General features: G+C 40.9%; 1 protein-coding gene across 1 annotated transcript in view; it reads right to left on the bottom strand.

The window, feature by feature from the left end:
- PTPN14 (protein tyrosine phosphatase non-receptor type 14) overlaps window positions 1–15,052 on the bottom strand; it is a 207,578-nt gene that overhangs the window by 36,876 nt on the left and 155,650 nt on the right. The window contains exons 8-12 of the mRNA XM_033200155.1: window positions 11,842–11,930; window positions 8,836–8,923; window positions 7,618–7,700; window positions 4,904–4,961; window positions 777–855 (exon numbers count right to left, since the gene is read on the bottom strand). Of these exons, the coding sequence (XP_033056046.1) occupies window positions 777–855; window positions 4,904–4,961; window positions 7,618–7,700; window positions 8,836–8,923; window positions 11,842–11,930 (397 nt within the window). The remainder of the gene's footprint in view (window positions 1–776; window positions 856–4,903; window positions 4,962–7,617; window positions 7,701–8,835; window positions 8,924–11,841; window positions 11,931–15,052) is intronic.

The raw sequence follows: 15,052 nt of genomic DNA on the forward strand, positions 1-15,052 counted from the left end.
TGCAGTTAGCATAATGGTTACGAGTTACCGATTTTCATATCTAAGTTCCATCATTAATCTCTCTGTATTCCAATTTCTATAACTGTAAAATAGAAATAATAATAGTACCTACAGGTTTATTTTAAGGATTACATGAGACAATATATAGCAAGTACTTACAGCAATACCACAAGTGCTCTATGAATGTTAGCTGTTATCATGAAGTCATTACTAGAAGAAGCTTTTTCACACATTTTGCATGGGAGATGTTTTGGGAGAAAGAGAGGAATAGAACAGATTTACCTTACTCTGAGAAGAAAAAAGCAAGTGTACCAAGAAAGGGGCTGGAGAAAGAGATGAGAAAAACAGCTAAAAGAAAAGGCTGACTTTGTTTATTTCTTCCAATTATTCTGCATGCCCATGTTCTATGTCACCATGAAAACCTGAGTGACTGCCATGAGTTTTCTGATACTGGCAATGAAGGTAAAGTGCATTCATTTGGGCTGAGCTGTCAAACTCTCTTCTCTAAGCTCCCTTAGGAAAGGGAGGAGAGAAGGACTTGCTCACTGCCTTGGCCCCGACTCCCTGAGCAGCCAATAGTGGGGAAATTTTTTGATCAGAGGTAACTGATAGTCTAGGCCATCCACAAATTGAAGCTGTTAGCTACTGTCATTCAGATGAGGACAAAGTTAAAAAGAAAGCATCCCTGTCATCTTTTTTTAAAAGCCTTCTTTACTGCTTACTGGTTGGTATTCAACTTTTTGTCTTAAGAAGAGAGAACGGCAAGCCAGAGTTACCTTGCGAGGTGTGCGTTTCCGAGTAGTGCTCACCACACTGGACGTGAACGGGAGGCAGGATGTACGGCTGCTGCCTGGGCTGAAACAGAGAACACAGAGGAGGTGGGGAGGCCTGGGCAGACACGGCCGATGACTCACACAGCCGGCCCGGGCACACGGCAGTCCCGCCATGTCGTCAGGGAGGCTCGTGGCAGCCGCTGTCTCTGCCACCCCTTTGACTCAACCGTCTTCTACCCATCTGCACTCCCATCTCATCACTAAGTTTGGAACTGGAGAAATGGTAAGGGAGAAATGAAGTTGGTTCAAGATCAGAAAGAGAAAGAGGTTACCATCAAAGACCAAATGTAACCATTTACTATATATGTTCTAATATACTTGCAAAGTTCTCTATGCCTTCTTTCACGAGAATAACTTAGAAGAGGTAAATTATTCAAGGCAGGCAGACTGACTGAGCTCAGGAGTTCAAGACCAGCCTGGGCAACACGGTGAAATGCCATTTCTATTAAAAATACAAAAATTAGCCAGGCATGGTGGCACATGCCTGTAGTCCGAGCTACTCATGAGGCTGAGGCAGGAGAATCACTTGAATCCGGGAGGTGGAGGTTGCAGTGAGCTGTGATCGCGCCACTGCACTTCAGCTTGGACAACAGGGGCAACAGATTGAGACTTCATCTCCAAGAAAAAAAAAAAAAATTGTCTGGGTGTGGCGGCGTGCACCTGTAGTCCCAGCTACTTGGGAGGCTGAGGTGTGAGAGTCATTGAGCCTGGGAGGTGGAAGTTGCAGTAAGCCAAGATCATGCCACTGCACTCCAGCCTGGTGACAGAGCAAGCCTCCATCTGAAAAAAAAGAAAGAAAGAAAAGAAAGAAAAAGAAAGGAAAGGAAAGGAAGGAAGGAAGAAAGAAAGAGAAAGTAAATTATTATAACCCATCTCAGAAATGAGAATAAGAGGGACACCTGTTTTGTTCTCAAAATTCCATTCACAAGCTCCTACACATCAGTACAACTGTGCCTGAGACCCCAGTTCACAGCTCCACATCAACCTTCAACAGGAACAGGGTTAGTGTTAAACTGAGCCCAGGGTGAATCTATTTAAATATCTCAAATGTGGCCCACAACAATGAGTGTATAGCTCTCCAGACCACTTGCTGACCTTCCCATATGCAGAATCAAGTGTGGAAAGGGCCCTGTCTACCTGCCACTGCAGTGCAGAATCTTTTCCACAGTCTCTTAAAGATGGCTATTTAGACTGAACCTGAATAACTTCATGCTGTGGAAGAGGGACAAGTTTTCAGAGAAACAAAACAAAACAAAACAAATGCACACTTTTTGGTGAGCCAACAAAGGAAAGACAGTTATGCACTAATGTAATCTAGAGCAAGCCATTTAACTTCAGTCGGTCTCAGTTTCCTGTCAGTCAAATCAAGCTCTTCCCTCCCCTATCCATTTTATTTATGTACTGAGGTTCCACGTAAGAATTTGTTTGAAGTAAGAGTTTTGATTTGCAGGAGAAAAAAATCTTCAAAACCCTTAAGCTTGTAAGCCACCAAACAGAATAATATCTTATATTTCTTTTTTCTGAGACATTGTCTCACTCTATTGCCCAGGCTGGAGTGCGGTGGCACAATCTTGGCTTACTGCAACCTCCACCTCCTGAGTTCAAGAGATTCTCATGCCTCAGCCTCCCTAGTAGCTGGGATCACAGGTGCTGCACCACCACGCCCAGCTAGTTTTTGTATTTTTAGTAGAGACGGGGTTTCACCATGTTGGCCACGCTGGTCTTGAACTCTTGACCTCAGGTGATCCACCCGCCTTGGCCTCCCAAAGTGCTGGGATTACAGGTGTGAGCCACTGTGCCCAGCCAATCTCTTATATTTCTATTAGCCTTATAGATTTTAAAGGTTACTATTTTGAGAGAAGAATCTGAGATCAAACCAAGAAACCCAAATCCAGCAGGGGTCACACTTTCTCAGCATCCCTCAATGGAAGAACCACACCGGCCAAGAGCTTGAAGCTGGGTGACTAACTCACCTATCATTTTCTCTGCCACAAACAATGCTTGATCTTCAAAGTGGCAATAAAGAAAAGGGATCCAAGAATTAAAAGGAATCAAGACAGAAGAAATGAAGAACTGAAATCAATATAAGAAAGCAGTTCAGACTACCAAAGAAAAGGGGCTATATTCCCAAGTCTCCCTTTGGCTGATTTTTGAGTTGAAATTTAAAAATATTTTTCCTTTTCTTGGCAATACATAATTCAACTCAAGTTTTCCATGGTAGCACAACCATTTTCAGGCTTTAAAGAAAAGCATAGTGGGGAGGAATTTGTACAAGGGAATAGAAATACACCGCAAGGCAAAGTGGGTTTACTGTCTTTTCTTGCCTTATTTAAAAAAATCTAGTAAGTAAGTTACGGTTTATGAACTGACATAAATGAGCAGACTTACGCCAGTTCACAAACAGCATTGTCAAAGGATAATAATAGCTAATCCCTCAAACATCATTTCAGGATTTTATTATTTATTGCATCTCTTTATATATTCTAATTCATTATTCCATTTCTTTCCAGACCTGCTAATAGAGAAACAAATTTGATGCCAAAATATAGACAGAAGAGGGCAGGTGAAAAATAGCAATGAGAAGTTCTGGTTATCAGCAAGGAAGCCAAGAGACAATGTTATCTGGTCTTACTCACTCATTGTAAGAAACTCTTGGTGAAATGATTTAAGCCTAAAGGACAGGAGAAAGAGGGAAGCCATTAATTGGATCAGACTTCCTATAAACTGTCTTCATCTGAATAAAATAGGTAAGCCTCTGCATACTCTCTGGATAATGAGGACAAGATAAGATCACAAGAGAGCTTTAAAACACTTTGCCTCCCATAGGGTTTCAAGGGTGTAACTGTAAAATTATTTTGCTAATAAAGACATCTATACTCTAAAGAAGGGAAAAGGAAGATAACATTCATAAAGGAGAAGAATAAAGAATTCAGTGCCATGAACAAATCTATTGGTACTCAGGGGAAAGCCCAAGGTATCTCTTAGATCTCCAGGGCCCAGGACCACATGTGAGGTATGGTGCATAATACTGAGAGAAATAATATTCACACAGGCACTCAGGAATTACTGCGATGTTATAATGGCTCAACTCAAGAATTCAAAGAGTCCACATCTAAGCATTTTCCAGAAAATGCTTTTTTCTCAAAACGTTCCCTTCAAAAGACAAGTTAAAGACATGCTATAGTGTATACACTGAATATGAAGAAAAGCTCAATTGCATTCTATCAACTTGAAGGAATTGTTGATCTAGAGAAGTTCAAAGGTCATATGTTTATTTTGATTTTGTGTAAAAAATAATAAACTAAAATAAAAGAATTGTGAGTTAAAAAAAGCAGAAAACATTAAAGGAAACCAATTCTTAACATCTGTTATCCTTGAGTAATCCTCAAAACATAGCCTAAGACAGAACACGTGCATTGAAATTAATTGTTTCCTTATTCACATGATGAGGAGAGCAACTTAAAACAAACAAAAAAGCAGCAGCTAAAGCTAGATCAATTCAAACTCTGCTGGCTAATTAAAGCCTAAAATTATCGAAGTGCTTTGGAAATCTGATTTTTTTAGAAAGGCCTAAAATTAGGAACTATGCAATCGATTTGCCCCATCAGATACTCTGCCTGAGACCATCAACCAGATCCGTTCAGTTTTGGCTCTTTTAGAAGGCATTTTCTCACTAGTTTATTAAGCTCTCTCTATGGCAGTGAACACAAAAGAATTTGTGGAGCTCATAACTGAAGATGTATCTTCACACAACAACCAGAACAGATAAGCAAGGGGATGAAAACACACCATGGGCTGTATGCTGATGGAACATGGTCCCACAGGCCTGGAATAAGACCTACTCTCAGGGTAAACCCTCAGCCTCAGCCACACTTAAGAGTAGTGGTGGGCATGGATGGATCCAAGGGGGACAAAATGGGTGTGCATCGCACCTGCTTGACAGAATGATGCCTCTGTGTTCTCACAAAATTTCACCTCCTCATGATGCCCTCATCATCTCCCTGCCTCAAATTAACAACAAAGAATGCTCAACAGTCAGATCACTTGATCACTGCAGCTTCTATACATACCAGAGAGGACCGGCTCCAGGTAGGCTGGCGTCTGATGGGGGGTGGAGAATTTGACTGTCTACATGAAGAGGTGAAAAAATGAGGATGGTTATTATTATTGATATAAAAAGACCAGATAGACAAGGGAGGGACAGGAAGTAAATCAACAAGATTGGTAATTGTTACATCAAGACATAAACATGGCTTATTTCCGGGTAGTAACACTAAGAACAATCTTGATTTCCTTTGTTTTTCTCTATTTTCAAAACGTTCAGATAGGATACTTTTAGAGTAAGTTTTACAAAGTAATGTTAAACAAATGGAGGCTTATTTCTATAGAAAGACTGAGGAAAATAAGCAAGACTGAAAAATATCACATTACATGGATTTTTAAAAATTGTACTCTTTCTACTGTTGTATATATGTAAAATCCTTCATAGTTTTTTTAAAAAATGCAAGAAAAAATATTTTTTAAATGCTTTTAGTCAAATGAAAACACAAAATAGATACAATATTTTCAGTGTGACTATATAAAAGGTACTTTTTATTAAGATAATACATTTTACAAACATTTATCTGATCAGATATTTTCCAGACTAAGAATCAACATATTTTTTAATGTACAGATTAAAAAATGAATTGGAAGTATTAGCAAATTCTTGAGAGTTGAAATCAAAGATGCCTTCAAGCCATGGGTCCCAAATGCTATAATATTTTCCCTCATTCTCAGTGCTACCATAAAACAAACAAACAAATAAAAAAACCAGGACTTGTACAGTTTTTTATTAGGGTAAGTTCTTCAATTCAAAGGACTCTCCTTATTCTGAGATTTCATCCTTCCTACTTTTTTGGTGATAAAATATATTTTATGAAATGATGGAGGTAATATAGCAATGGTGGATTTTTAAACGACTGGCTAAATAATACAATATTATCAGACCTATGTTATATATACTGCCCCCTAATTTTTCTCCCTATATCAAGAAACTGAGGAGCCACTCAACAGAGCTATACCTCCAGACAACAAGCAGCAGCTCTGCAGGAGCAGAAAAATCAGTAACGATCTTTTAGAGGTCAGAGAGTATCGCCCTCTGGAGAAGGACGCTGCTGTGTGTGCGTGGAGAAAGACGCTGTTAAGATTATGCCAGTTCACAGAACTCCAGAGGGATGCCCCAGGCCATAACATCGTGCTGGGATGCTGAACTGCATATGGAATTTAATGGGAGTGTGTGTGTGTGTGTGTGTGTGTGTGTGTATAATTTTGAGAGTGCGCCCCAGGTTTTTAATCAGGTAAGAGGTTAGGAACCTCTTATACTTGGTTAGGAAGAAGAAAGGAATGGTTATCACAGAAGCAGAATTGAGAAACAGAATTTCTTCTTAGTTTTCAGACTAATATGTGATGTTCACTAATACTGGAGGAAAAGACTACCAAAAAAAAAAAAAGCACTCCGTAAATTTTATAGTAAAACCATTTGCTGAGCTGTGCTTAAATCAGAAGACAAGAGTAAAATCCAGTTCTCAGTTTTTAAATTCACCCTAGAGAAGTCAAGGATAGCATTCTTGTTCATGTCAAAGATACCCCGAGAAGTCAAGGGCAACAGCAGAGTAGAAATACACAGAAGTGACCTATCAGGAACCTGCTCAAGAGAATGGTGTGGTGGGGCACATGGGAGAATGTGTCTAGAAGAAACATATAGCCGCTTCACTTGCCACTCCCCGATCAGGCCTTCTTCTGATTTACATTTGCAAACCAAGCGGGTAGGCCTAATACTATCAGACATACTTTCAGACCCCGACAGTGACCAATTGCAGTGACTGGCTTGAAAGAGCCTCCGTGGTGTGGAGAAAAAAGTCTGCCATGACCTGGCGCTCCAGCTATAAAGCAGCGGCGTTCTTCAGCAGGAACTGCTCTAGGACAATACTCTACATACTCTCGGATGTGTCCACTGTGGGAGTGGAAAAGCAGTTCTTCTCTTGCATTTATAACCCTGACGCTCTTTGAAACAAAATTAAACACATTGGGCGCCCAAACCGCTGAATGTATTCGGCTGAGGAACGTCTTTTGAAGGTAACCAAGAAAAAGACAACGGTAGAGTGAGCCCCAGCACGCTCCATCTGAGGTCAGGTCGCATTTAAGTGCCCTCATCACACGCCTCTTTATCATCTTTATTTCCAAATTAAATTAAAAAAATACACATGGATTTGCGACACCTATGAGTGTCTTCCACATCTTCCTCTAATTACCCTGGCCTCTCATTTACAGTCAGATGACATGACCCAGGAGAACGCGCAGGGTTAGCCAACTGTGCAAGCGACACGGGGCTGAGGATGACAGGAGCGTCTTCTCTTTCAAGCTAGCTCGTCACTCTGTTACCCACTTCTGAACACACTCCGCGTCTGACACGAAGGGGCACCCTGGCAAATTGGGAACTGCTCTGCTTCTCCAAACTCCTAGCAGAGGGTTGGAAAGGCGCTAATGCGGACCACCCCATCCAGGCAGCCAAGCATTCACAGTCAATTTGTGAATTATTCTCTCTCTGGGTATATGCACTACACTAGACAGTCTTCATCATTAACGTTTTCATTCCTGCCCTGGCTTTAGCTTACTTCTTTAGCTTCTGCAAGGAACAAGGAAAAAGAGTGAATAGGAAAAGCGACCTACAGCACCCCAAAAAGACATTAATTTAGTCTGATAAAGCCATCCAGCTTGGGGGGGGGACTAAATGTTTACTTACTCAGTGCAGATTTTGTTTTGTTTATAGAACTTGTGTCGTGTGGCAAACAACCGAGAAATATACTTGGCATTTTCGATATCATCCTTGGAAAAGAAGAGACAGAGAAAAAAATAAACATCTGTTGAATTAGTTACACATTTCATTAAGATTCTTCTGAGGAGGGACACATCCCTTCCAACCTTCATCTCAAGCACAAAATAATACATGGGCCAGCAAAGTAAACCAGCCTGTTGAATTTCAGCAGCAGCTATGCCTACAAAGCCTACCAAAGAGTGGGAAAACATGCTGTCTGCCAAGGAATCCCTATGTCCAAAGTGCTGGGGTTACACTGATGAACCGGCATGTCTTTACGTAATTCCTGACCAAGCACTTTCAAAATAAATAACTGAATCAAGGCACAGCATAGAATAAACACCAGACTTCATTAAATAGGAGGCAGTGAGATGCCTTGGCTCTTGAGGAGGTACTTAACAGAAGGTCAGTCGCTTAGCTTACTTCAGATTAAGCTTGGGCTACGATGGGAAAGAAAACTCAGGTCCGCCAGCAAAAGCAAATGGAATGCAATAGAAGAATCAGGGGTCATTAGATGAGGGCTGTAACTACAGTGCTGAGGAAGGCGGCACGCCAGACAATGTGATCCATCACACATAAGGCAGGTGGAGGGACCAGAGTCCTAGAGTCAAAAGTCAGCTTGGAAACCCTGTATTTTGTTTTATTTTATTATTTTATTTTTTGAGACGGAGTCTAGCTCTGTTGTCCAGGCTGGAGTACAGTGGCACGATCTCAGCTTATTGCAACCTCTGCCTCCCGGGTTCAAGCGATTCTCCTGCCCCAGCCTCCCGGGTAGCTGGGACTACAGGCGCCTGCTACCACGCTCAGGTAATTTTTGTGTTTTTAGTAGAGATGGGGTTTTGCCATATTGGCCAGGCTGGTCTCGAACTCCTGACCTCAAGTGATCCACCGGCCTCAGCCTCCCAAAGTACTGGGATTACAAGCATGAGCCACTTCGCCTGGCCGGAAACCTGGTATTTTAAACATGGGTATTTCATCACCACTATCCTGGAATGAGTAATGATAGCATTGACCAAGTATTAGAAAGCATCTCTTCAAGAGAATATTTACTATTTCAAGATAGGGACAGCAAGGAAAGGACATTAGGAGTTGAAAAGTCCAAAAGCTAGTGTCTTGTCAGATCCTGCCTCTGTTTGTTTTGCTTACCGTGTGAAAGAGGGCAGTCTCTTCTTTGTTGATGAGCTCCACTAGAATGGTCGACTTGTTATGAGTGATATTCCCCATGTCATTCCACCTGGTCAAAAGAAATGTCACTGTGAAAGATGTTCCAGGCATTTACGATACAGCAGAGGAGGGCAGCTTGCTGCTATCGAGTCTCATTTTTACAAATTATGATTTAACTATTTTTAAGCGAAATGTTCTTTCAAAGGATAAAAGAAAATGCAGCACATATTCATTCAAATAGCTAAAAATTCTACATATGTCTAGATATTGCTATTTATAAATTATAGTTTTCTTTGTGACTAGCAATGAGGAAAATCTGCAAGGGACTTTTGCTTCCCCCCTCCCACTTTTTTCACATTTCCAAAGTGACAAAATATTTCCCATGACCACCACTTTTTAATGATGGAGGAGCATATATTATTAAAACATCACGTGTTTCCAGGAACCTAAACAGAAGAATCCACATATTCTGTATTGCAATATGCAGTACAGATTCATGATGCCACCTAAGAAAAAATGCCTGTTGAAGCAGGAATGACAAGAGAGATCTTTCAGGTTATAGAATAAACTTTTTGACTTTTGGACTTAGTGTCAGCTCCATATGCCGGCCACTAAGTATACATTAATTGTCTGTGTAATGTGCCTACACTTTTAGGAACATACACACACACACACACACACACACACACACACACACAGAGTTTCCTTCCCTGTCTTCATGGAGACCTTATCTAAAATGAGATACACCAAAACAAGCACCAGAGGAGGAAAGATAAGCTACTGCTTCCCATCCTACTTGGAACCAATTTCTAACCATCTTTTACCACTACCTACCCTTCACTTGGTGCCCCAACCTATTATTCCCTGCCACTGCTTTTTCACTCATATGATGCATCTGCTCATTAATACTTCTACCATCCTCTGTTTGGATAATAATTTTGAGACTCAGCTCTGGGAGTCACCTTCTCTAGGAATCCCTTCCTCATATCCCCCCTACCCACACGTGAGGAGAAGAGCCTGCTGCAGTCCCCTACCAGTCACCACATTGCATTATAATTTTTACTCCTGTGATGAGATCTCTAATGAGACCAAGTAGACCACAGGCCCCATACCCAATGCAGGGATTCTGCCTTCTTCGTTTCTGTGTTCCAAGCACTGAATCAAGTACCTGGCACACAGCACTCAATAAATGTTTGCTAGAAGAATAAAAAGCAATAATATTGCCTCTCAGCTGTATAGAATCCGATTCTTACATCAAATCTCTATGGCAGCTATTTTTGCTCTCACTTTAAAAATGAGGCAATATAGACACAAATAAGTTCCTGACTTAATAAGTTTACTCTGTACGTCAGGGATGGATGAGTTCTTTACCTGGGGTTTCCAGTCTTTCCTCCAGTCATCATTCCCTTATACCAGTACCAAATGTTTTTAGGTGCCTCTGCTGGGGCAAAACTCTCTACAAGTGCTGCACCCAGCTTGCTTCACAACCTACAGTTCTATCAGATTACATCTACGTGGACTCACAGCTACATGCTCCTTAGTGAAGGTCTCTAGAGATAAGAGATACTTGGTTTCGTCTGGCTTCATTCCTTCAAATCAACTGCTGAAATTCTAGATACACCCAGAGCCCCACCACATGACTTCATCTAGTGGTATAATTAACATGACGCTACAGTAGATGTGAATTCTCATCTCGTAGTGGTTTCAAGATAAATGAAAAGGGCTGGAAACAGTTTCTAAGGAAAGTAAGCAAAACCTGTGAGTGGCTTATGCTCATGAAATTTCCAAATTGCAATTTTCTTCTCTTTCACTTCAATAGCTAGTGTGCAAGACTTGTGTACTTATCTGCTGTGCTGTAGGTTCAAAGACAAACTGAAACATCATTTTAACTATGGAGAACTCATAGGACACAATGCCTGGATAGCTTTGAATGGGTATAAAAATTTATAGTTACAACTCTGCACATATTTATATATTTTCCTCAATTAATTTATACTTTGTGGCAGATACATGGAGCTGACACTAAGTCCAAAAGTCAAAAAGTTCATTCTATAGCCTGAAAGATCTCTCTTGTCATTCCCGATTCAATAATGTCTCTATTCAGAGGGCAAGAGAATATCATAAAAACAATGACAGAGTGGGGATCTAGGAAAATAAAAGCCTATCAGGAAGCTTTTAGTTAGAAAATTGTCTCAAAATGGCCTACTGTAGTTGCTGATCCAGAGAGTACATGGCCAGTTAAGAGTCACTTCCAGAAGGTGGGCTATGCTTGCCTCCAAGAGCTATCTTTTATAGTGTGCCCTGGATACACAGATCCGCCTATCAGACACACATACAAGAAAGTTGTTCTTCCAATCATGGGCCATGTTGCCCTTGTAAATGAAAGCTAGAACACAGTTTATCAGATCGTTGGCATTATGATAAAATCTATGAGCACCAATACAAAGCAAGCATATTGACGTAAAATGCAGGAGGAGATGGCTGCATCTACACTGGTACCATTCCTGATAAATGGAAAAGAAGACTGAAGTGTCAAAATAATTAAAAGTACCAAAGCCCCCTAATTCATCATAATAAATAGATTACTTTTTCAAAACACATTTTAAAAAATAATTGCCTTTTGTTCACATAAAAATCAGTTTGCACTCTTGTGGCACAGGTGGTTCAGAACAATGGAAAGAAGTGTTTAGATTTAATGACTGACTGGAGAGCCAGTTTTCAACCAGACTCACGAAGTTTAGTTTCACCCTTGTAACTCAATAGGGTTTAACAATGTATTTCTTGGAGTCAGGTGGGAAGGGTTTCTATGAAAAGTGAGATGAATTTAACGCTTAAATCCTGCAGAGGGCTCACCTTATATGAGCTGAGAAAAGTCAAATCTTATCCACTGTTTGGCTCTTAACTCATTTGGATGTTAATGTAACATTAACATTACAGTCCCTCAAGGTGAAAAAGAAAAAAGAAAAACAAACAAACAAATAAGACTACCTGTGTATTATTGCTTGTCTTCCAATTCTGTTCCTCACGAAAATCCCCATAAAGAAAATGCCTAGGTGTACACAGTTTCCATGATTGTCCTGGGTTAAGACCAACAAAAGATACTTGTGAGGACTCATGTTCACGGCAACATTAGTCACAACAGCTAAGATATGGAATCAACCTGAGTGTCCATCCACAGATGAATGGATAAAGAAAATGTGGTACATGCGTACAAGGGAGTACCATTCCGCCTTAAACAGAACAAAATTGGCATTTGCCACAATACAGATGGAATTGGAGAACACAATGCTAAATGAAATAAGCCAGGTACAGAAAGACAAATAACACATGTTCTCACTTATACGTGGAATCTAAAAAACTGAACTCATAGAAGCATATAGTATAATGGTGGTTACCAGAGGCTGGAGAATGGGAGGAATGGGGAGAAGATGGTCAAAGGAAATGAAGCCTTGTTAGACAGGAGGAGTAAGTTCAATATATCATGGTGACCATAGCATAGTTAGTAACAATATATTGGTGTTTTGTTGTTGTTTGTTTGTTTTGAAACAAGGTCTCACTGTTGCCCAGGGTGGAGTGCAGTGGCATGATTTTGGCTCACTGCAGCTTTGACCTCCTAGGCTCAGACAATCCTCCTACCTTAGTCTCCCAAGGAGCTGGGACTACGAGCATGCGCCACCATGCCCCACTTATTTATTTATTTATTTATTATTACAGACAGGTCTTGCTACGCTGCCCAGGCTAGTGATCCTCTATCCTCAGCCTCTCAAAGTGTTGGGATTATAGGTGTGAGACACTGCGCCCGGCAACAATGTATTGTATTCTTGAAATCACTAAAAGAGTAAATTTTAAGTGTTCTAACTACAAAGAAATATGTGAGGTAATACATATGTTAACTGGTTTGATTTAGCCACTCCACAATATACACATATTTCAAAACCCGTAGGCATCACATCCCATTTCTCAGCCATGAGTAGAATGAATCATAGACAACATCATAGCAATAAAGTGAACAGCTGTGTTGGTGGGGTCAGGTCCTACAGGAACTAACCCACCACACATCCTAGTGGACTATAGAGAGAGAGAGAGAGATTTTTTTTTTCCTTTTTCCTCAATTTGTCACAACACATTTCCATTTTAAGAGAGAATCTCTGGATTTTCTCAGATTCATTGGGATTTGGATTTTCTCTTTCATGAATATCTATTAATGTCTTTTATTTTTTAACCTTACCAAAGTTCTTGTTTTTTAAATCATTATACATGTAATAGTTTGAAGAGCTGAATATCCTTCAGGGCTTGCTTAAAGGAAGCCAAGAGCAGACATGGACCTACCACTTCCTTGGCCCAGAGGCTGAAACTTTCACCTCTTAAAGCCCTTGATGTGTCTCTTTGCAGCTATCATCTCTGGCCCTTTCAGTGCAGAACGTCCCATTCCTCAGTGAAGGGATATTTTCTCGAATAATTACCTTTTGTTTCCCTTGTTCACTCTTTTTAGAACCCCCATTATTGAAATATTGGACATTCTGGACAGGTCCTCTAATTCTTTTATCTCCCGTCCCCGACTTACCATTACTTTGTTTTTTGGTGAGACTTTCTCAGTTTTATCTTCTAACCTGTCTATTAAGTTGTATACTTTTGATATCATATTTTTAATTTCAGAGTTCATTTTTGTTTTCTAAATCCATCTTTTTGTAAGTACCTTATTCCTTCAAGGAGGCAAAATTAAAAAAAAGAAAAAAAATATCATGAGGCTCACTGAATAGTATTTTGAGCAGGGAGTTCTTCTTCCTGTACAACATCTGCATCTGCCAGTCAGTCCACTGCTGTTCTTATGATGTTGATCTCTGTCGTTCCTAGAAGGATACTTTGTAGAGTGATGCTTGACTGTCTGTTCGCATTTGAGAATCGGATGCTAAACGCTGGCTGGGAGCTCTCTAAGCACAGGAGGGGCTTATGGACTTCACTGGTGGGTGATCTGTTGAGCCCTGTCTTGGGGAACCCCAGATGTCATATTCTTATCTTCAGTCTGGCCTCTTGGTCCAGTCAGGTGCTTCCAATCTCCTGTCTGAGAAAGCATCACCTGGCTGCCAGGGTTCTGAGAGCGGAGTGGGAACCAGACATCTAGTGGACAAACTGTCAGTCCCTTAAGTGAAATCCTGCTTTCCCATGGGGGAGGTCTTCTTTCTGGAGCAAGAGTGGGGCCACGCACAACTAGAACTAAGATGGAAAAGAAGGACTTCTACATTCCCTAGAATACTTGATCCCATTTAAGGCACAAAGAAGGCAGGGACCTCTTCTCAACTCACCCTCTAAAGCTTACATTTGAATAAGAGTCTTCTAACAGAGACAGAGAAAGAGTACAACCCCTGTTGGTCACAAAGCAAAAAGAGTGCTGAAAGACAATGAACCAGCAAAGACAAAAGAGAACCGTCCCATAATGCTGATTCCAGGAAGTTGAAAAGGTAACAGGAGGTATATGTGAGAAAAGAAGATAGGAGGAGTGGAATTAGAAAGAGAAGGGGAATTCTGCAGAAAAGATTTCCCTGGGCACTTTGCTGCCAGAACTGTAGGGATACGGATAAGGGAAGATTATTCACCAAGATGGGGCAATGGGAAAAGCACAGCAGGGGTGCCTCTGGAAGCCACTCTACCCAGTATGCTGGGGACACTGCACTGGTCAAAACTTAAGGGCTCTAAATCCAACCTAGCAATGGATAAAGGCTCCAGACTCTGTCTTACCCATCCCAGAAGCACCCTTCGCCATGTCTATGTGCTCTGACAATATAGGAGTGACTCAGGCAGTGCCCATACCTGTATCTGTGGAATGAGGGACAGACTTGTTGGGAAGCTGACTGGTCTTCTTCTACTCCTGAAAATTTTTGAGGAACCACTCGTGGAAAAGCTCATGCTAAATTCATGTATTTTTCCTAGGATATATCATGACATGCTTTTATTTTGTCAGTAAGAACCTGTACCAATCAAAAGAGAATCCAGTCTCACTCACAGCCTTTCCCTGCATATTTTCTTGTCTGCTTTTTTACTCATTGCAGAGCTGACCACATCACCACCCCCACTGGTACTGTTGCTCCCACCCCCATCCTTGGGTCACCAGGAATCATGTGGTCTATAGATGGTCATCTTAGATATGTACAGATATGTGGGGAGAAAGAGGAAAGAGGCAGTGCAGCTCAGTTACCTGAGC

The sequence above is a fragment of the Trachypithecus francoisi genome, unplaced genomic scaffold (assembly GCF_009764315.1).
Source record: "Trachypithecus francoisi isolate TF-2019V2 unplaced genomic scaffold, Tfra_2.0 Lachesis_group5, whole genome shotgun sequence".
In the NCBI taxonomy this organism is placed as follows: domain Eukaryota; kingdom Metazoa; phylum Chordata; class Mammalia; order Primates; family Cercopithecidae; genus Trachypithecus; species Trachypithecus francoisi.